The 22,391-nt window shown below is 33.9% G+C and overlaps 3 protein-coding genes and 1 long non-coding RNA gene across 4 annotated transcripts; 1 reads left to right on the top strand and 3 right to left on the bottom strand.

Moving 5' to 3' along the window:
* Positions 1–1,235: 1,235 nt before the first annotated feature.
* Positions 1,236–5,379, bottom strand: LOC124440548. Its single transcript, XM_046990942.1, has 5 exons — positions 4,980–5,379; positions 3,416–4,774; positions 2,965–3,329; positions 2,318–2,736; positions 1,236–1,806 (listed from the first exon to the last, which is right to left on the bottom strand). Exons 1-5 carry the CDS (start codon positions 5,377–5,379, stop codon positions 1,503–1,505), a joined length of 2,847 nt encoding a protein of 948 aa, XP_046846898.1. The 3' UTR covers positions 1,236–1,502.
* Positions 4,736–5,089, bottom strand: LOC124440050. Its single transcript, XR_006946535.1, has 2 exons — positions 4,980–5,089; positions 4,736–4,774 (listed from the first exon to the last, which is right to left on the bottom strand). It is a non-coding gene; the product is annotated as an uncharacterized LOC124440050 (long non-coding RNA).
* A 645-nt stretch (positions 5,380–6,024) lies between the features above and the next one.
* LOC124440251 (cuticle collagen 1-like) lies at positions 6,025–8,812 on the top strand. The gene is made up of 4 exons (XM_046990561.1): positions 6,025–6,174; positions 7,221–7,303; positions 7,502–7,564; positions 7,960–8,812. The coding sequence occupies exons 2-4, from the start codon at positions 7,240–7,242 to the stop codon at positions 8,583–8,585; spliced, it is 753 nt and encodes a 250-aa protein (XP_046846517.1). The 5' UTR covers positions 6,025–6,174; positions 7,221–7,239; the 3' UTR covers positions 8,586–8,812.
* Positions 8,813–8,991: 179 nt separating this feature from the next.
* Positions 8,992–19,109, bottom strand: LOC124440249 (3-oxoacyl-[acyl-carrier-protein] synthase, mitochondrial-like). The gene is made up of 14 exons (XM_046990560.1): positions 19,010–19,109; positions 18,829–18,918; positions 17,944–17,970; positions 16,322–16,386; positions 13,602–13,709; positions 13,054–13,125; positions 12,587–12,673; positions 11,815–11,966; positions 11,208–11,322; positions 10,709–10,775; positions 10,171–10,308; positions 9,941–10,018; positions 9,604–9,674; positions 8,992–9,378 (listed from the first exon to the last, which is right to left on the bottom strand). Exons 1-14 carry the CDS (start codon positions 19,047–19,049, stop codon positions 9,193–9,195), a joined length of 1,296 nt encoding a protein of 431 aa, XP_046846516.1. The 5' UTR covers positions 19,050–19,109; the 3' UTR covers positions 8,992–9,192.
* Between the last annotated feature and the right edge of the window lie 3,282 nt (positions 19,110–22,391).

Below are 22,391 nucleotides of genomic sequence, written 5' to 3' on the forward strand. Positions count from 1 at the left end.
GCTTATTTTATCAACTTTACTAATGTGAAATTCATTGAACAATTATTGAGAAATTGTTTGTTATTCGTCTAGTATAGGAATATAGATACAAGACTTAACATCAATTGTTGCCACTAAGTTTCCTTTGCACTACATTTCTCATGTTCTGGTCTGGATAACACTGATTAATACATACTCATTTTACTCTGCAATCTATTTGGAGCATAAGATTCGTTTTCATTCGAAAACAGCGTCTTTTCTTTAATGTTTCTTTCCCCAATCTACCTCATGTCATGTAATATGCATCACTTCATTCTCATGACCCTCAATCTGTGGCCTAACCTGTTTATTAAAGTAATAACCAATACTTGTTAATCCACGCTGTGCAGTGAGTAGGTCCCACACACTTGTCAAATCTTCATAAAATCGCTTTCTTCTCCGTTCGTTCAGCCACTTTGCAAATCTTAAAAATTTCAATTCTCGCCGCTTCTTCGTTCACAATTGTCATAACTCTATCTTTCGTTCTTCGAGCGTTCTTTTCACAAAGTTCCATTTTCACCGTAAAAATTTGCATGAAATATCCTTAACCACAGAAATTGCGTTCTTTTCCTGTCCATATCACGTATGCAGCATGTCATCCTCTTCCTCAGTTCTTTGCACTTTTCAGTACGTACCCCTACAACTCAAACTCACCACATTACAAGGTCTCCCCCTTACCTCAAGCAATGATTGTACCGCCTTCGATCAGAGAATGCTAGCTCCTTCTATTTTATAAGAGGCTAGTGTGTGTGGTCCACCCCTGACCCAGCGTGCCGCTAACTGGTGACTGGGTTTTTTTCATAACATTGAAGATTTCATTGTCGCACTTGTGTATATTTGTTTATGTTTTTGTCTGTGAACAAGATTCTATTCGTACTTAGGTCGTTTATAGTTACTATGGATGTTGAATATTGATGCTTGAATCAGTTAAATATCAAAGTTTAATGCCGTTAGCGTCATTAAAAAACGTGGAGGAGATATGCAGTCACTGTTGACTCACTGAGTGCCCGTGCTTACCTTAAACTGGGCTTTCAAACACAAGTGGTCAGCGGTAAGAAAGCTATGGACTCTCTTACTCCCTAAAACTTAAATGGAACCCTTAATTGAACAACGGCTGGCAAAGAGTAAAAAATCCATTGTATTCGTAGCACAATAAAAAAGGTAAGGATCATGACTTCAATAACGTATATTTCCTCTTTTTTTGACTGTAAAATTGGGGAAACAATTTTAAGTTGGGAAACAATGACAATCTACTACAATCTCCAAGCCATATTCTAGCAACCTAACTTCTTCATATGCCCCATAACTCATTGCAGTCTTTTCTCTTGAAAATCTGTGCAACAAAAGCCTTTTTGAGTTATTGCTTTAAGTTTGCAATATAATTTGGTTTCAAATACAGAAGAATTAATACGTTCTCTATACATGTATGTTTTTGTTTTTATGACATATTTTGCAACCTGACTTGAATACTGTAGGGATGTAATTTATGTAGGACTACTGTTGCATTGACGATTTGAGCCGGTAGTAGGACGAGTTGCGATACTCCTTTTAGGAATTTCTGGAATTGATGGTAGTTGATTGACTTGACCTTTGTACACGTGACCATCGTATCCAAGAATATCAACAATGCTGAGATCTTTCTGAGATAACTGAGCAATAAAATGCAAATCCTCACGATAAGCTTTGTTGACTCGAATTGTTGTTCGCTTCTCTGGACATGTGAGTGTGTGGTTTCCTCCACATGGACGGCTGCTTATCTCAGCAAAATCGTCCACCTCTTTTATCGCCCTGTAAAGTTTATGTGTAGTACATATACATTAGTAGGATAACTTCTGAAGAAGCTTAAATATTGCTCCTTTTGCACAGATCTGATCCTTGCGGCACGAACTGAACGTTCTAGACGCCGTTTCCAATAGAGATGATTAACATTGACGAATTATGTTCAACGTTCAATTTTGCAGTGGGGGGAGGGGGGGGGATATTTCATATTATACAATAGTAATATTCGTCAGTATTTCCACGATACATGCAAGTGGTCCACTATGGATATGTTCAAAATTACCAGTGTAAAGGGTTTTTTTCTCACACAAGTAAAACAAACAAAAGACGTCGTCCAAAAAAAAAACAAGAAATGAATAAAATTTAAGAATGTTTGAACGTGCTATCGTCGTCGTCTTCTCATAACAAACTTCAGTTGAACATATAACTCGAGTAAAGTTATTCTTCAGTCATAGCATTTTTTCACAATATCTTCAAGTTCAACCTCTTAAAAGTTCAACTTTCAACTCAACACACTCACCTTAATTTCAACAATTCATTTTGGACGTTAGCTACACCCAAGGAGTCGCTTTCATTTTTCTTGTTTTCGTATTGTAAAGCATGCATTTTTGACCTAAAATCGTTGAGATCGAGTGACATGTACGGCCGGTACGACTTTCCCTGAGGTAGAGGTTTGTTTAGAGGTAATGAGGGTAACTTGGTGCCTTCCCGGTATAAGTGAACTGGTCTATCACATGATATACAGTTTGCAGGCTGTATAAGCCAAGTACGACTTGCAGCAGCTTGCGCCTTATCAGTATTTGATTTTTGTTTAACTTTGGAATTGAGATCTTTTAGCTTTTCTTCAAAATAATCTTTCACTGTATCCATGTCCATCTTATCTAATTTAGAGTTCACGTCCAAAGTTATGTGATTTATGGCTTGCTTCAAGGTCGCTTCCTATAAATATTGATTCCGCAATTTTAAAAAAAGCAAAAATAGCAAAAATTTTTGGCAAAAATACAACACGGCAGATAGTTTGCATGGCAATGACTCCAAATACTTTGGTTGCTTTGTTATCATAGCTTCAAATGAACTTGTTTACTGAATGTATAAGTTGCCACTATAAAGAAAACATTTTCACCATCTATCCATGAACAATAATATGTAACGTCACAGTTTTCTTACGTGTCCCACAAGCTTTTCGACAAGATCTTGAACAGACTGGTCCAAAGTGCTCAAACTGTTGTGAAATTTGTCTTGACTGACTTTATCTTCCATGTCTCTACGATCTGCTTTCGCTTTGATTTCAAGATTGATTTCTTGTGTATCTGCTTTCATTTTTTCCAGGTGAGCCACATGATCATAAAGAGCATCAAGATGAAGCTGTTTTTTGTTTTGGTCATCCATAAGCTGTAACATGGCGACATGATGTTTATCGATTTCGTTTTTTACATCGTGTAAACTCGAGCGAATCTTATGTAAATCCTCGTTGTCGACTGCTGCAGTCGAGAGTCTATGACCTACAACACTGGGTACCGTTTTTCTTCTACCTGTATTAACGAATTAAAAAAAATCAAAGCAGTTTTAAAATATATGGAAGAGCAAACATACCGAGAAACAAATCATTTAAATTTACCTTGTTCTTCCTCGAAATATTTCATGATTTTCGCGAGTTCCGTATGGACATTATCGACGTCAGATCTAACAATATCTTCCGATTCTTTCAGATTTCTGATGGTTTCTTTAATATCATTCAATCCGAATAACCTTTGCTTCATTTCCAGTAGGTTTTCTGCCATACTTTGCAGTCTGTCTTCTGTTGAATTATTAAGTTCACTGGGAATATTTTGCGATGCAGCATGAGTATAATGAGAAGGATTTTCTAAAAGATTGTTTAAGTCGTTCTCGATCTTTTTTTGACTGTTTTGTAAGCTCGATTGAACGTCTCTGATGTTTTTCAACTCTTTTTCGAAGTGCTCCGTGCTGGAGTGCCTATTATTTCCAGTGTTCGACAAGCATTTTTCAAGTTCCCTTATCTTTCGCTCAGTTTTCTTGCAGAAATCGCTCATGGTGTTGTAAAACTCTTCAGAAGCTTCACTGGGCATGTTTCCAATATTCTCTTTTCCTCCATAGACTTTTCCTTCGTCATCTCCTACTTCAGACAATGCTGTTTCATTATTGTCGACGGAATTAGTGTTTGGCGTTGCCGACTTTGTTGCAACTGATTCAGTATCTGAAGGAATCTCTGCTGAATCTCTTACAGCTGATTTTGTTGGCGAATAGTTTTGAAGTCTGCGCTCCAATGTTTCTTTCATTTTCTCTCCAGTAACATATTCCTTTAGATCGGATTTATACAGAACATTTTTCAGCTTTTCGTCGAGTTTAGAAAGCTTTATTTTAATCTCATCAAAGCTTTCTCCCATTGTGTTCACGACACCAGGTTTTCGATTAAAGTTCTCCGAAACCTTTTTAAACTTTTCATCGGAGCTTTCTTCCATTTTTTGCACGACGCTAGGTTTTTGATTAAGTTTCTGAAAAATATCTTTAAACTTTTCTTCAAAGTTAAAGTCTTTTATTTTCTTTAACTGCTTCTTTACATCATCCAACGAAGCAGTGATACCGCCAATAGTGCCTTCTATAACCTCGATTCTGCGCACAAGGTTCGTAACTTGCCTAGAATTGCCTGCTGCAGTTGTTTTGCTCTCTTCGTTTTGTATCTCGTTTGCAGTTTCAAGATTTCTTGGAGCTGATGATAGCGATTCAAATTTTGCTTCAAGAATGGACATTTTTCTCTCAAGTTGATGAAGACCAGGCACTGTAACAGGAATGCTTTGTTTGCGAACGCCTTTATTGCTCGAAATAGAGGATGGACGTCTTGAAAGACCATAACTATTGGCATCAGTCTTGTTGTCTGACTTCACGACTTCAGCATTACCATGTGATGTAGTTTCTTTACTGTTCTTTCTGTCCCGGTGATCGTTTTCTTCATCTTCCCCTAAATACATTTGCATTGATTTTGACGTTTCGCATAATAGCGAAAATAATTGTTCATGAAAGATTATTAAGAATGGGCTCAGTAATTATTTAAACAAACGCCTTGGAAGTAGTTTATCGACTTTGTCAATAGTAGTTACTGCATAAAACTGTTGATAACAAACAAATTATTTAAAGTTACTACGGTAGCTAATAGTCTTTTTTACCTTTAGCTCCTTCCATATCTTGTTGCATAGTCATTTCCTCTTCCCCAATGATTGGCAACTTTTGACGTTCTTCATCCCCACTGATAGAATTGGTCACATCTGAGCTGGAAGTACATGGTTCCGCATTTTTTGAGTCTTCTGGACTCATTGACTCGGTTTTGTGGTCATCATAGACAAGTTGTATGTGAGAATGGCCAGAACTCAATTTTCTCGTCTCTTTTAAAGCGCGTTCAACGGCAAGATCGTCTGTGACATCTATCTCTTCCCCGGCGATAGACAAATGTTTAATCAACTCGAGTAAGAAACGATGAAGCAAGTTAAAGTTCACAGCTCCAATTTCCGGAGTGCCCAAAGAAAGATTTAACAAATCAAGAACCGTTACACTGTTATCTTCGTTCATATTTTACATGCTAGTTAGGAAAAAGTGCGTTGTTAATTGCACTCAATTTTTATGACGTATATTAATTAAACGCAAAACAAAATCACTGTACATCTACAATTTATGACGTCTGAATTTGTCTAAAGTAAAGTTTTTGTATGCGGCCTGCTTTTACCAAACATATTCGTGGGCTAGCGATTTCCCCATGAAGGAATATTGTCGGCTCTTTCTTTCCAAAACAAATCAATGAACAGAGAGTTGTTAAATTAAAAGCAAAATATATCGTTAGCCGCTTTGCTTTTTTTTTTGTAAGAGACAATGATTTATTTATAAAATCACAATGGTGTAAGACAAACATTGAATGTAGAAAAATAAACAGTTTACAATCAAATCATGTAAGGTATAGTTTCTTTAAATTCTTACGATTATATGTGAAGACATATACACACTAGAAATGTTTTAGCTGCTTCGAACAATTAGTTTATAAAGCACGCCATTTTAAACACGACGTTTAGGATCATTCGGGGATTTAGTATGAACTCGAGAAAAAATGTTGAGCAGAATTCTTAGCATGACCCATGAAACGGCGAGTAATCGTTTGTGAAGTTTTTGACAGGTTGTCTTTCTATTTTGTGTCAAATAACACAACAGAACCTGTCTAAAGAAATTCTATTAGTCTTGCGTCATGAATAATCCATGGTTAGGAAATCACTTTGACAAGTGGGATAGTCAACAAGCGTTGTAAGATCGTGAACTTCTATTTTCTAATAATATATTTTCTGTCTACAAGCAAAATAAGGCGAGTTCTACGTGAAGGTAAATTCAAAATTATGCTATAGATTGAATTTTAACATTGTATTTTGAAGAATTTTAACAATATTTATCTGTAGAGAGTTTTTTTGATCTGACATTACATTGCAGGTGGTAAGATGTGATCAAACGTCCTATATAAAATGTTAAAATTGGTTTTGTACGTTTAGGATAAGTTGTCCTTTAGAATTTCAAATTTGAAACAATTATATTTTCTCTTCATCAAGAATCTAACTTGTTTCTACATCGAAGTTATTGTCAAAGGCCAACGGTTTAAATGGCGTTAGGCAGTCTATTACCTTAATTTTTCACGCTGATTGAAAACGCAAAACTAAAATTGTCAAGAGTCATACAAATTGCGCCGTTTTTTCGTTTGAAAATGGACTTTTATAAAGCAAAGGCAACACAAATAAACGTTTAACACTTTCGGAACAAAATGAGACTTGGGGAAATATTTGTTGAAAAGAAGTGTACACAAACAGGTAAAACTAGAAGAAACAATAGTAATCAGTCAACAAATTAAGAAAATGACCGAACAGCGTAGATCAACAAATAATTAAGTTAAACACCATGACAACCGTAAATAAATCGTAAATTATTTTACGATTAAAAATGTTTTCAAAAATGACAATGTAATGAACGAAATAACATTAAAGAAATACGATAGAATGACAAAAGTAGATTAAATTACTGTTACGCTTATTGATCATATGACAGGTTATTTAGGCAAAGCAGGAAAATTATAACACATTCTGTTTTATGGCGTGTATAATAATTTACACGATTTAGCTCATACTTATTTTTTTAATTCAACAACTCGCGTTGCTGTTAAAGAATAGAAGGGAAATTTAGGGAGGTGCCCACCCAGTACCCTGTCGCTCCAATGAGTGAGATATTACATGAGGCTAATCACAGCTTTATTTTATGCTAACATCTGTTTTGTCAAAAATTAACTGTAACACGGTTGACATAAAAACAAAAAACACCACGTCATAAGAAGCACAGGTTATACAAGGTTGATTTTTAGCCATTTTTCTTTTCCTTTTCCTTAGAGCTCGGCCGTACTTTAAAATGAACGCTAGAATAGTAGCATTGTTCCTTTTAACAATATTTGTATCAACTTATGCAAAAAGAGGTGAGTGGTTGACGTTTATTCTCAATATGCTATTATTCTGAAACAAAGATGTATAAAAATTGTCCATTTCCTTTTCGTAGAACTGTATTTTTATGATGTGTTAAAAAGTATAATGTTTCGAGCACAACCTAAGATTTTGAATATCGCATTTCAACCAGGTTTTTTAGGAAAGTTTTTAAATGACTTATTTTTCATTAGTCACCGAATCTTATCTTCATCATGGAAAAATAATAAAGATTGTAAAGGATGTCAAAAGCGAAGGTATTATCAGCTCTTGATAAACATGTTTTACAAAATCATCACTTTACGACAATGCAGCGCCGAAAACCAGTAAATGATTCGTACAAACTGTGTTTTTATCAACCAAAACATAAAACTTGTCAAACTGAATATGCAAAACTTATTCAATTTGCGCTCACCATTATCTTGTGTAAATTTAAAAGAAAACTATCAAATACATGCAGAAGCTCAAAATAATAAGTTGATAAAGTAGATAAATCAATCAAGTTAATAAATTTAGTAAGTACGAATTACTCATTCACTGGACTTTTTGAATTGTTAACATAAACGTTTTAGTTAGTGTAGGTAGAGAAAAATAAAACTTCTTGTCTCAAAAAAGTTTCGCCAGAATATTTTAAATGGTGAAAAATTTTAAGATGTAGCGAAACGAAGTGCCAGCCCAAGTATGTGTGGAGGAGGTTGTATGCCAGCTCAACCACAGTGCTGCCAATCAGCAATGCCACCACCAATGCCTGGACCACCAGGTATGATGGGACCTCCAGGATGTCCAGGAGCTCCAGGGCAGCCTGGTTGTATGGGCCCACCAGGACCTCCAGGATGCATGGGTCCACCAGGACAACCAGGTTGCAATGGTCAACCATCATCCGCATCTTCGTGTCCACCAATCTGCGTTCATCATTGCATGAAAATCTGCCCCCTACCATGCTGCCAACCTCAACAACCTCCACAACAAATGTGCCCTTGCCCACCACCACCCATGCCCATGGGATGTGCCCCACCATCATGCATGCCACCACCAGCACCTCCTCCATCGGCAGGATGCTGTGGTGCGCCACCAATGGGAATGCTGCAGATGGGAGCACCACCAATGGGAGGACCACCACCAATGGGAGGACCACCACCAATGGGAGGAGCCTTACATATGGATATGCCACAACAAAGAGCCTGTGGATGTCCACCACCATTGCCACCACCTGGATGTACACAAGCATCCTGCATGCCACCTATGCCACCACCTTCACCATCTTGCTGTGGAAAGTAAATATGTAAAAAGAACGAACAAAACTACATGTTTTGCCATGTAGTTTGAAATGGATAACAACAAAAGAGAATGTCTTGGATGGAACGTTCTAATTAGCAAACATTAATCATTTGCAACAGCAATGAAGAAATTGTATTTATATTTGAATTTAAAATCTGAGACACAGTGATTTCATTGGTCGATTACTATATGAACACAACTAATAAAACCTTAAATATTTTGTCACACGATTCTCAACATTTTCTGTATGTACCACAATTAAATTAAAAACGTTTTCGTCACGAAAACGCAAGCAAGCTATACTTTTTCCAATCGTTTATAAAAGCAAAGACAACAGCCTTGTTGATCTTTATTATTATGTGTTTCCCCTCGTGCGCATATTTCCTAAAATCAGTCGTGGCGATTATACAATGACAAAAATGGCTTCTTATTTGCTTTAATTGTTGTTTTTCGTATTTACAGAGTAACAATTAGTAATAATTTTATTCTTATTATAGTATCTCGGTAGCATTTGAAAATGAAAAATGGAGAGAAGAAATTCTCATCGTGATTTAGACACTAAGTTTAACGTAGCACAAAAGACATCAATTATTGATCAAAAAATAGATCACAAAAGCTGAGCAAAACAAAGACAAGTATTCGTTCCACCAAAACCAAATGAATTAGATAGCGCAAACCGTCTTTTACCTTTATAAGAAGCAACCAACTCTTCGCAATCACCTGGCACATAATTTAAACTGAACTCAGATTTAGACGATACTTCGTGTAGGTTCAACGTTGGGGGAGCAATACCCTAAGGCGCACAAAGAAGATGCATTTAGGTATTAGAATGTAGAAAAACTCATATATTACACCTGTATCAAAGTGTTGAAGAAAGTTGAAGCTATTTTGAAGTCTAACGCAGAACACAATAAATACGAATTAAAGTATTTTGAAAATAATACAATTTGGAACATACGCTGAACACAAGTAAAAAAAATAGTGAAAAGCAGAAATCGTAGAGTATGCCCATACATACTTCATTTACAGCTAATGTAGTGAAGACTGCTTCAATAGCGCCAGATGCACCAAGTAAGTGACCTGTAGATCCTATGGACAAATAAACGACGGAGAAAAATGAATAAATTGCAACATTATATCAGCTAAATAATGTCACTTTCAAGTTATAGTAATGTCATTCATTCCAATTCATTCCAATGTCATTCTAATGTCATTCTAATGTCATTGTAATTTCATTCTCAAGTCAATCAAACATCGTTTTAATGTCATTTTGAAATTCATTCTAGTGCTATTTTTAAACAAGATTCTAAAATCACCACAATTCATTGTAATGTTACTCTACACATTTTAAATACCTTTGGTTGACGAAACTTTCAGATTCTTAGCATGATTCTGAAACGTTTCCTTTATGGCGTGGTTTTCAATTGCATCACCTATAAAAAATATTTCTATATGCTAGAAAATCTTCACTTCCAGTTAATGTTCAACAGAAGGTTCAATTACGTGATTAAACAAATAAGTCTATACATAATAAACAAACAAACCACTATTTTTCAGCAAGATAAAAAAACGCTAAGAGAATTACCTACAGGAGTGGAAGTAGCGTGAGCGTTTATATAAGAGACATCCTCGGGTTTTATATTTGCATCACGTAAAGCTGACTTCATACAACGAATGGCGCCACTACCATCGTTACTTGGTGATGTAAGATGATAGGCATCTCCTATAAGGTAAACACCCGATGGTTTTGCAATCATTATTTGCTAAAAATTCGCATAAAAATACACAGTATTTTTAAGACAGACAAGGGATATAAGGATAGTGCACAATGTCTGAAAAACACTGCTTTTAAACTTTTAATTTGAATCAACAATCATACAATGTTTCATACAGTTTTTTCATTCCTCCATCAACTCCAATTAAGTGGCTTTGGCCTGTTTGATAGTACAGCGAAACCACAGAAAATACTGCACTTATTTTCAAAGAGGGTAGAGCAGGGTTAGAGTTAGAGTTAGGATTAGGATTAGGCCTGAGTTATTTGTGTTAGACATATTACGATAACCTTATTTGAGAAGATTTACTGAAAAGTTTTTGTTGGTGACAAAATGTTTTCTACATTTTACCTGATAAACCATAACCTATAATTTCAGCATACATTTTCGCATTTCTTTTCTTAGCGTGTTCATACTCCTGATAAAGATAAAAGTAAGTTTATTGGTAAATTGAGCATTAAAAAAGCCAGTGTACCACAATGTAGCATTTATTTACAGCAACGCATGTCCAGAACACCTGACCATAGTTGATACTTATTTATTCATTCATGGTATCTACAACCCGTTACATGTGACAATAGTTGACATTTTTCACTCATATAGAGCTCTACCGTTTAGGGTTTCGGGTGACAGTTTTGTTTAGCATATAACCATTGTTGCTAATAGGATCGAGTAACACGTTTAACAGACTCGAGTCCGCGGTAGTTGTTAGCTACTGTGATAACCATAAAACTAATTTGTTTCCTCGTAGATTGTCAATATTATAATTTAACTGTTCCCTGTACAAAGTTCTACGCTAGATTTTATAACAAAGTCTGTTTTAGAATGTTTGGACCATCAGACAGGTTACCTCAAGCAGTAAGATTGCCGCCCCATCTGCCAAAACAAAACCTGATCTATGTTTGTCAAACGGTCTTGAGGCCTCTTCTGGTTTATCATTGAATTTGGTAGTTAAAGCATTTATTCTATATAAAAAGAAAAACGAAATAATGAATGAAATTATAAACTTTAAGAGTTCCTGAAAGCGTAAGTTGTATTTGAATTCAAAATTCAGAATATAGTAAAGCAAAATTGTGCGAGTTTTTTTCAATTTTGTTGAGCTCATGCCCATTTTTTTTTCACTGCGTCCACAAGAAAAGCAGAGCAATAAATTAACATAATTTTTTCAAAGAAATCTTTTGCCATTTCAGCACAACATAAGTAACTCCTCAATGCAAATTTTCAAAAATATTATTACTTAGTTCTTTAAAAAATTAAATCGATTCAAACTTTTTCAGTGATTGAACGCAAAAATATTTGCAGTGTAGGAGTAAAAGACGGGCTTTGCAAAGGCAAACAAATAATCCTAAATTCATCGCAACTTAACATAACGTAATTGATTCAACCAAATTTTTTTATGCTTGATGCATGAATCTTGTGTTATGATTGTACATGAAAAAAGACAATGACTTGAATACCTTGAAAATGCTGCTATTGCTAAGGGTAAAACAGCTGCATCAGTTCCACCAGTCACCATACGATCAACGTCACCATTCCTTATAAGGCGAAAGGCTTCACCAATAGCATTAGCTCCGGCTGAACATGCAGTTGATGGAGCAAGATTTGGACCCTTTCAAAAGTGAAAACCCAGACTTAAAAAAGTTCTAACGAAAGATATTACAGAGAATCACTGAAATGTTTATTACCCCCAAGAGGGTTTCGCACACAAACCTGTATAGTAATAAATAGGACTAAAATTGAAGAAATTATTTAACTTGAAATTAACTTGTTTCTAAAAAATATATTTTGTGTAAACTGTACAGAATACAGTGAAATAGAAATCTCAAATGCAAAAAATGCATTTTAGAGACTCTTAGTCTAATTTCCAAAAATTGCAGGTATAGATTTCAGGCTGTACCCTGACAGTTGAAATGACAAGGCCCCCAAATAAGAGCCAATCCAAGAGGGTTTCTACGGATGGCAGAATTTATCCAGAAAAATAACGAGTTAAAGTCTTAGATTGTGCACTTTCAGCTTGACTAAATAGGACAAATTGCTTCACATAATTAGATGCAAGTTGTATAAAAAAGACTTTTGAAATCAAATATTGCTACTATATCAACGTTGTTTTGATGCAGACGCAAAATCATGCCTCCACAAAGAGACTTTCAACAGCCATACTTAGATACTCATTACCTTCACAAATAAATTGCATGACGCGTCACAAAAATGAATAATTTATAATCTTACCTGAAAACCATATTGCATACTAACAATCGCTGATGGAGTGTTTAACAATACTTTAGGAATGAAATATGGATCTATCCTCCGAGGTCCCTAAACGAGAATTTGCAATTTTTACTCAAACATTTCAAACATTTCAATACGTAATGATATTTTGGTGAGCAATAATAAAAGGAGAGTTAATGTGAATACTCGCAATATAAAAGTTTGAAAGAAACATTTAAAATTCAATAAAAAAAGACAACAAATAACTAAAGAGGAAACACGTCACTAGGCGTAGTCATAAAGAATTGTTCTATCTTGTCAAAAAAAATGTTAAAAAATGTTATAGTACTATGTTCGTGCTTTTTCCCAAACACTCGATCATGCACAATATCTTGAAGTTATGCACAAACGAGAGTTACCACAACCTCTACTCAAAGAATTGAAATAAAATATCATCACATGAGAAGGTACAGGAAAATTTCAAGTACTTTTTCATAAAATGTTCTTCCTTCAGCAAGAATTCCATTCAAATTTGTCAAAGAGTTTCCAATTGCCACGCCCTAACAAAAAATCAAGATTAAGCGTTAATTATCCATGATTGAAAATAACATCAGAGTTAAAAAAAAACAAGTTCTTATCATTTGACGAATGAACATGGAAACAAAACACAACTGAACATCTTCATGGCTCAGTGTTGAGTCGTGCTCATAAACCACAAAAATACGTTAAGGGAAATAGCATGTACGTAGTTTAGTTTACCAGTGTATCCGTTCACACACGGTTAACAGCCAAGAAACACTTATTGACGTTAGTTAAATTTCCTTATGTACCATATATAGATTAAATAGAGGAAGAACGTATTCTGACCAATGATAATATTTGTTATTTGTAATGAATACTATAAATACTGCTCTGTAAAATAATAAAATCAGTTCGTTTATTAAGTTCACTTGAAGTTGCTACTGAAAGTGTAAAGTGTACTACAAAAAAGAAATATGGCGAGTAACACGAACTCAACACTTAGTGTAAAGCTTACAGTTGAACTTGTCCAGTTGCATAAGAAGTCTTCGCATTCTGCGTCGTTCAAAGCTTGATACGCAGCAGCAAATGAATACAAAACTTCATTTGTGTTTATTCGTCTCTCCTATAAACCCAATATATTCCGCCCCTGAGATTATTGAAACAATATATAATAACATAAACATAGTAGCTACATAGCATTTACAATCTTAGCTACAAATTAATTTTTATATTTACACAAGCTTTAGGTTGTCAGTTTGTTAATCTTTTACACGTATAAACTGGGGGCATGCGTTACAATGTCCAAAAAGCGTTATCTGACGAGTACAGCGAATTTTCACGCGCATGAAAAAATTTAATAACTGCGTTATATAAATGAAACGATCTCTACTTTAGAGATAAAATTTCAATTTATTTATTGCACAATTTACGCAATAGATTTTTTTAAAGAGATTTCTAAAACATTTGACAAACTACAGTGCAGGGTATAACGTTACCCATGCTTTCCGCAGCTGTTCATAGAATGTTAATCTCTAATGTCCATCAAGAAACTCCCTTATAGACATTCTAAATTTTCCATAACAACGTCAAGAAAAATGAAAACGACGTCACCACAACGAGATAAATACTTTCAGTCTCACAGATGCTATACATTAAAAATGATTTGTATTCTAGTTAAACAAAAACATGTAAACAGGCTCTTTCTATGTGTACAATCTAAACTTTTTTGAGCAAGATCTACTTTGAGCACCTCGGAGCATTTCACTGTGCAAGTTTGTATTGTTTCTATCGTCATCATGTTTCATTTGACTCATATGGTCAAGTTTCAAAAACAAATGAGTTCACATCTCTTAAACCTAGTTTTAATTTATGAATATTGATAAAGAAATGAAGTTTTGCATGTACCACCAAGAGTAGGCGTGTTTAAAATTTCAATTTCTTGCCTAAATGTTTTCCAAAAGCGTACGTATGTATAAACAGGTTTTAAACTACACGTATCTGACAAAATACCACAGCAACCAATTTGTATTGCAAAATATTATTAATGCCAGCATGTAATTCTGTTTGCCAAAACAATTAATGAAACGATGGAACACATGTTTCACATTATTTATGAAATGGAATTATTTCAAAAACATGATACATCAGTAAACATTTCTCACTGCTTGAATTAAGAAATAAGATATTTCTGCAAAAACACGGCACAAAGAGGTCAATTAAAAAGAACCTTCCAGTTTAGTAAACATTCCAGTCCTCACGTTGCAACAGATTAGGTTATGATTGAGGTCAGCAGTCGATAAGCATAAAATAAATCGATTCGTGTGAACATTTAAAACGCAAGAAACAACATTTGTTTTTGATATCACAGAATAAAATCGAAAAAGAAATTACGTAATGTTGTAAACATTCACGTGTTTACCACACGTGCTCAAACATGAACTCTGACCGTTAATCAAATCCAATTGAAAGATAATAGGATTATGACCTGAGCCTTACATCAATCCTGTACGAAAACGATATGGTATGTGACAACATACAACATTCAGAACATCTGATAATCTTGATATTTAGTCCAATCAACAAAATGTCTACTTTAACGAAAAATTATCAGTGAACTACATCATGGGATAGCATGTATTAAACCCTATGTAAGGAAAATGGCCAAATTTCATTAAAATAATTTTGTAATTACGGATAACCAATGGTCATTTGAACATTTACACACTTCTCAAATTGATAACAGGTTTCATAGTACGGGTAGAGGCGAAATTCAAAGAACCCACTACCCTAACTCTTAACCTTACCCTAACTCTTAACCTTACCATAACTCTTAACCTTACCCTAACTCTTAACCTTACCCTAACTCTTAACCTTATCCTAACGGCTTATTTCCGTTTACTTATTTCATGCGTTGTAAATATATATGTGTATGTATGGTTTTAAGTGTCAGTCTGTCCGAGGATGACTTTGAAATAAAGTCGAAAATTTACAGTTTACATCTCGTCTTGTTTTGATTCATATTTTGCAATCTCAAGATGTCTTGTTTCTTCGGAATTTGTTTTATATTATCCTAACACCTTCCCACCAACATTTTAATTCAAAAGAATTGAGAAATTTTGAGAAATTTTTGGCAATGCCAAAATGTTTTAAGTCAGCTCAAATGTTTTAAAAAACATATCATTATAAATAAATACATCTATTCTTTTAAGGTAAAAGACGAAACCATGAATTGACAATAGGAACTACTGTTCAACGACAGTATAACAAATAATTTTCTTCAAAAGAGATGTGAAAATCGCGTAAAACGAGGTCTAGAAAGCGAGATGGTGAGATAACGCTTAAAATCGTGAGTGACACGATTAAGTTGAGAGGTCTGTTTATTTATTTTATTATAAAATATAGTTTTTCTTTATTAATTTCATCAACAGTCAGCAGTAAGCTACATGAGATGATATGAATTTTGAATAATTACAATTTTATAGTAATTATTCTTAAGAACAATGATTTTTAAGGTGAACATTGCGAAATCGATTTACTAAGTCATGATCAATGATATACGACTGTTCAGATTCCAGATGGATATATAAGCTGATGTTTATATATTGAGTAAACAATGGCCTTTGTGCAGAATATAGAATTTTTAATTCTAAATGTAAATGTTTTGGCTGACAACCCCATCTCTTTTTGTTTACCCCCCCTGCCATTATCAACATCAAAGATAAAGTTTTATAAAACCTTAAGTTTAGCCAACCAGTCTTCAGGGACAAATCTTGCCCATTTGCTCTGTGATACAGAAGCAGCTACAAAATTTGAAAAAATAGCGTAGTGGCCGGGTCTATTTAGAAAATAAGAAAAATATTAAATTGTGAATTATGAAACATTTAATTTCCCAATCAAAAAAACTGATCATGTTACAGTTATTTTCCGCTTGCATGAACCGATAATAAACAGGGCTAACTCCTATAGGGCACCAACAATAATTTCTTTAACTTTGAGATAAGTCCCACAATCCCGTAGAAATTGTCGAACTTATCAACGTCTAGTATCGGAAACACTCCGTCGACAGAATCTCGTCTATGAAATTATGTGGTTGATGACAGAAATGGAAAATGTGAAATAATGGTTCAAAACCAAGAATCAATTTGGAAAATTGTCGAAAAGGGCAGAATTGTCTAAAGAAAGCTACAGCCAAAGGGGGACATTTGTAGTCAAGTGTTTTGTAGACAAGGGAGCGCTAATGCTGTAAAAGCAGACACGTTTGCACGAACATAAAAAAATTGAACAGCTTAGTGGCGACCCAAAGCAATTTTAGGGGAAAATCACAGTTTCTTCTGTAAAAAGCAATGGAAAAGAAGACAATGATCAAAGCATAATATCTCACAAATGTTAAAGAGTTGGTAGCCTGCATCGCCGGCTATAACGAGCTCTGGGCTTCATCAAAGGTTGTTTGACAAAAGATCTTAATAATTCAATAAACAGCATGTGCAGAATATTAAATGTTTCGATCAAATCTAGACATTCCAAGTTGTGGTTGTCATTATAAACAATCAATTTATTTTAGCATGTACGCAATGCGCACCTGTTTTTCTATGTTTTGAGGGTAGCTACCACTGGTAGCTACTACATGTACACATCGCGTACCTGTTTTTTTAAAGAGGTAGCTACATGTACACATCGCGTGCCTGTTTTTAATTTTTTTTCATAGTTTTCGCAATGAGGACTTAACAGTTTTAAATATTATTGTTCTTATAACTTTGGTGTAGCAAGGCCAAAGAGCTCACTGTGGTTGTTTCTGTCCCTTACTGTCTACATTTTTTAATATATGTATTTTATTTATTTCTTATAAACAATAAATTAACATTAACAGCAGGGGCGGATCCAGCTATTGGCAAAATGATTTAATACAGCCCAATGATTGGTTAATTTTGGAAATTAACAACCAATGACATTGTTACAAAGCCATCATCAGAAAATATATATAATATATTAATCCTAACATAGTTTTAATATGCACATGAAAAACATGTGACTTGGACGAGATTTGAACTCGCACCTTCGGGTACTAGTCCGCATCTCTACCTGTTGAGCTACTAGTACCCGAAGGGGCCGCTCTACCTGCGGACTAGTACTCAAAGGTGCAAGTTCAAATCTCGTCCAAGTCACATGTTTTTCATGTGCATATTAAAACCGTGTTAGGATTAATATATTATGACATTGTTATATAAGTATTCTAAATTTAAAATGAATGGTTATAATTATTTTACCTAACCCTGTATCAGCTGAAGGTATAAACATAAAAATATTTATATTTATATGATTCATGAATAGCTAGCAGAAATCCTGTTTATGATGCTCACCTATTTTAACAGGAAGATTGTTGAATTCTACAAAATACAAATAAATTCATGACTTTAAGCAGACATGAAATAAGGTTTTTTTTAAGAATTTTTTAGATTGTTTTCCTACTTTCTAGTCTATCATTTGTAACTGAATAGATTTGCTATGCAAACAGAAGTATCCTAGCTTATATAAGGCCTTATGTTAATCATTCTATAGCAGTTTATCCTCAACAAAAACTAACATTGTTTCATTGTTTAACTTGTATTGAAAGTAAAGTTTTAGCAGTGTCTAAGGTAATTCAATAGTGTATTTGTATATTTGCAAGGGGGATTTTGTACATGTTGGTAAACATTAGAGTTTTTTAGTAGGTGTTGTATTCTTTAATCCTACGATTGTCATCTGACTCAGATATTTAATTCAATTGCGATAATCAGATCAGATCGTAAATATGCATGGTAATATAACCACTTTCCCATAAATTGTAATCAATTTCATGTGATTTCTAGCTGAGGTACTACCAAAATATGCTTTTAGCAAAATGGCAAAGATTGGTCATGGAGCTAGAACATCATACTTCACACACAACAATATATATATTATGATTATTTTTTTCCGTGGAAGTGGGATTCGAAAAAATTTATTCATTCGCATTAAATGCAATTTTTCACATCTAATAACCATGCAAATTTAATTTGGCAAAAGTTCCTCGACTAATTTGCAGATTATGTATCTTGCATGGATTACGGAATAACTACTAAAAAGTACAAAGAATACAAATTTTGATAAATAATAATAAATGATGAATATTATAAAGATTGAATAATACGAACTTGTGGCTTAGAACTATCTGTTAGCATCATAATAAGATTTATAATTCTTAAATACATCATTTCCCATCATACCTGGATTAATAATTCTTGAAACACCACATTTCCCATCAAGTATCTTATTCCAAACAGCTTTAACGTCCTGACCCAACGAGCAAACAACACCTGAAAGAAAATATGCTTCTAAATTGAAAAAAAATTATTCTGGGCTTTAAAAACTATTCTAACCACTGTTTACAGTAAAATAGAAATTTACCCAAGCCAGTCACAACAACTCTACGATGGCGATAAGCCATTGTCGCTGTTTACAGTTGATGTCAATGAACACTGTCTGTTGAGATCTTAACTAGTTTCACACCTAGTTGTGCAATGCTGCCTAAATGGTAAACTTTTTATTTATGCTTGAAATAAAGTAAATGGTTTGAACCCGGGAGTATCGTTACATGTAATGTATCGACAACATTAGCGGTAGTCATCTTCAGATTCAAAAACGTCAGTCAACTTGGCGGTAGTCATCTTCAGAGTCGAAACGTCAGTCAACAACAACAAAAACAGTCCTTCTCAGGACTATACCAACCTGGACGATCTACATTTACAAAATGCTTGAAATCTTGCTCACAATGAGTAGATGAGGTAGATATAAAAGCAGCAATTTCATTTTACGTTATGAAGAATAACCCAGCAGTTCCCACTTTTAGATTATAAAGACAAACTTAAAAATAGCCAATATCAAAAAAGCTTCGAAATTCGAGCAAATTGTTAAAGTATGTGCAAGTCTATTTCATATACAGCTATGTCGCTGAAACTAAAGGATCATTTGAGAAACAACAAAATCTAAGAATGGATAACCTGAAAACAGCATCAATAAAAAGCAAATCAAACTCATAAAAAAATTCATAAAGAAATTTTACAGATTAAAGATATTAGAAATTTTCATCATGAGATGGACTTCTAAGAGAAAAATTTTCGAGTCTTGTATTCGTTTAGCGTGTCTGGATATCCCGGGCATTACTGGTTATTAATTTTTATATTGGATTTAAGTCAGATATATTGGGCGTTTACTTAAAATTACTAATTAAAATTCTTGACAGGCGCAACTGTAATCTTCGTTTTTAACTCTATTGAAATTTTAATATAAGAAACGTGACACTTGGTAATTAAATTATGAAATGTTCAATGGAGGATCTAGTATTTTGAGTTGTTTAACATTGTCAACAATAATAGGTTAAACTTTTACCTAGTTGTGCCAGCATCACTTATATATTATTAATAAATCAAATGCAGCAAAACTTTAACTCATGACTTTAAAGATAGGGGAAATGACATTTCACCCACAATTTTCAAAACTATTATCTTCTCTCTAAATCCTAATCTTAGATTTTTTGAAACTATAATTGCAATTTAAATGCACAGAATCTTATCGCATTATCTGATCTAAGTTTCCGTTTCACCCAGGGTAAGGCGGTTAGTGCCAGGATTAACCAAAGATCGTTTTCACCTTGATAAAAAGTTCATATCCGTTTGAAAGACTCGTCAGAATAAACCAACCACAAAGCAGAAAGATCGACTGAATTTTTTTTTATTTGTATTTCTATGAACTGCTTCTCCTAGAATTGCTCAGAGGACATAGAAATGCGAAGTAAGGACGATGTATGGAATAAACACATTTCATATACTTTTAAATAAGCAGAAGAAGACTTTTTGTTGTCTATTCGCTCAATTGAAATGTATCATGCAATCTCAGTGATGGCAAAAGTATTATTTATGACTCAACATTTGTATATTGAGTTAGTTAAATACACTGCAGAATCTTAATGTTGATGCATTTTTTAGAAACATTAAATAAATTACATTTTGTACTGTTAAAGTTTGTGGTTTAGCTCTATCAAAATATGTTTACACATCCACAACCAAAGGTTACAATGCGAAAGGCCCGAAGGTATTCTAAGTTATTTCAAGCAAAAAAACCAAATGATTTCTAAATTGCAAAATAAATAACTGAATGCTCCTTGAAGTCTTTTAAAGAGAATTGTCGTGTTACTTTTATGAAGAAAGTCTATAAAAATTAGCATTGTCATAAGATAACAAAATCCTCTTGAATGTGTCAATATGAGAAATTTTTTAAAGTTGAAAATTAGTTTAAATATAAAACAAATGTCAAATAGGAGCAAATTCTAACCTTTAAGATTAATCAAAATGAACAAATGTAGGCACAAAACATTTGTAATAACAAGCGTAAAATACTTAGTTCAGGAAGTCTAGATGGTTCCAATACCATCAGGTATCACTTACATCCCTAATGTAAACACTCAGTAAGAAAACAGTCTAGCCATAAGGTAGGTTTTCTGCGAAAACAGTCTATTAGACAGAGGCAAGCAAGAAAAGCCTATTTACTATCATAATTCTATTCAAATGTACAACGTCATAGTTAAAATTACAAATGTTATCACATTCAAGAGAGAGACTTTTATAAATAAATATCAGCATGCGTGTGTACACAGGAATTTGGCAAATTTTCATCACTGACATAAATTTAGAGCAGATTTTGACACACGGAGCGTCATTAGCTCATAATGTCCCATATTATATTACTTTTTGCAATTAACTAGCTAATTTCCTTTGCTTTAGAAATTCAAACAGCAATAACAGATGACTTGAAAAGATTTCTCAACCTTCTTGAAAAATGTGAGCGTATTGAAATGTGTGTAGTAGCTACTTGGCTTGTTTTTTTCCAGTCTTTTTTTGTAATGCATAGTTGTGGCAAATTTGCGTTCATTTTCTGGAGATTTATCATTTCTGTCTTCAGCGCAGCAACTAACTGTAATTCATGTCTTTTTAGAATTTGATTCGGCTTTTCATGAAAGGATACAGTACAGATAATATGGCAGTTTACAAGATGATCGAACTAAATCTCCATTTTCTAAAAAAAGCATAATGACTTGAACATCAAACAGGTGTTGGCAGGCGTAATACAAGTTATTACAAGTACCATTTAGATTCGTAGATCAGACTCGTATAATTCCCCGACGTTAAAAAGGGAAATTTTGCTTCCATTCAGCAGGAAATGCAAGGATATAATAAAATACAAGTATATATAAAATTATAAATATACATATACCATACGTTTTCTTTGTGAGTGCTAAATGATTTATTTTGAATTAATAAATGAGATTCAAAAAATACGATGGCACAAGAAATAAAATGAGCAAAACGCAAAAACCATGAATAACTGCACATAGTTAGATTTCAATCTAATACAATTATTGTGTGTTCAACCTATTCAATAATTTAACCTTCTTTCAACAGTTAGCAGGTGTACTGTCTTTTTTGTAATTTTAACCATACTATGCATGTAGTCGGTGTGAAAATTGTTGACATATTTAGCATTTCACGACTCAAAAAATTAAGAGATCTGAAGAAGCGAAAAAATGCAAAAGGAATAACTGATAAGCTGGTTTCCGTGCGCAAATTTACTACATTGGCAGACAAAGTATTTTTTTTTTGTTTTCTGTAGAAACAATGCTGCAGGCCATAATGTACTGTAATGTAAAGAATTGATTCTGTTGATCTAGTGTTCGGAGATCTTGAAATTTCTTGAATTTCACCATATTACTGAAATTATTCGGACGAATTACAAA

The sequence above is a fragment of the Xenia sp. Carnegie-2017 genome, unplaced genomic scaffold (assembly GCF_021976095.1).
Source record: "Xenia sp. Carnegie-2017 unplaced genomic scaffold, XeniaSp_v1 HiC_scaffold_2, whole genome shotgun sequence".
In the NCBI taxonomy this organism is placed as follows: Eukaryota; Metazoa; Cnidaria; class Anthozoa; order Malacalcyonacea; family Xeniidae; genus Xenia; species Xenia sp. Carnegie-2017.

Excerpts from the sequence above, each read along its gene's own strand:
- LOC124440548 (XM_046990942.1), bottom strand. The coding sequence starts at position 5,379 with ATGAACGAAGATAACAGTGTAACGGTTCTTGATTTGTTAAATCTTTCT. Across the intron at positions 3,330-3,415 it reads ATATTTCGAGGAAGAACAAG|GTAGAAGAAAAACGGTACCC; the intron begins GTAAATTTAAAT and ends TCGTTAATACAG. Across the intron at positions 2,737-2,964 it reads TCGAAAAGCTTGTGGGACAC|GAAGCGACCTTGAAGCAAGC; the intron begins GTAAGAAAACTG and ends CAATATTTATAG.
- LOC124440251 (XM_046990561.1), top strand. The coding sequence starts at position 7,240 with ATGAACGCTAGAATAGTAGCATTGTTCCTTTTAACAATATTTGTATCA. Across the intron at positions 7,304-7,501 it reads ATCAACTTATGCAAAAAGAG|TCACCGAATCTTATCTTCAT; the intron begins GTGAGTGGTTGA and ends ATTTTTCATTAG. Across the intron at positions 7,565-7,959 it reads AAAGGATGTCAAAAGCGAAG|ATGTAGCGAAACGAAGTGCC; the intron begins GTATTATCAGCT and ends AAAAATTTTAAG.
- LOC124440249 (XM_046990560.1), bottom strand. The coding sequence starts at position 19,049 with ATGGCTTATCGCCATCGTAGAGTTGTTGTGACTGGCTTGG. Across the intron at positions 10,019-10,170 it reads CGCTACTTCCACTCCTGTAG|GTGATGCAATTGAAAACCAC; the intron begins GTAATTCTCTTA and ends TATTTTTTATAG. Across the intron at positions 9,379-9,603 it reads CTACATTAGCTGTAAATGAA|GGTATTGCTCCCCCAACGTT; the intron begins GTATGTATGGGC and ends TGTGCGCCTTAG.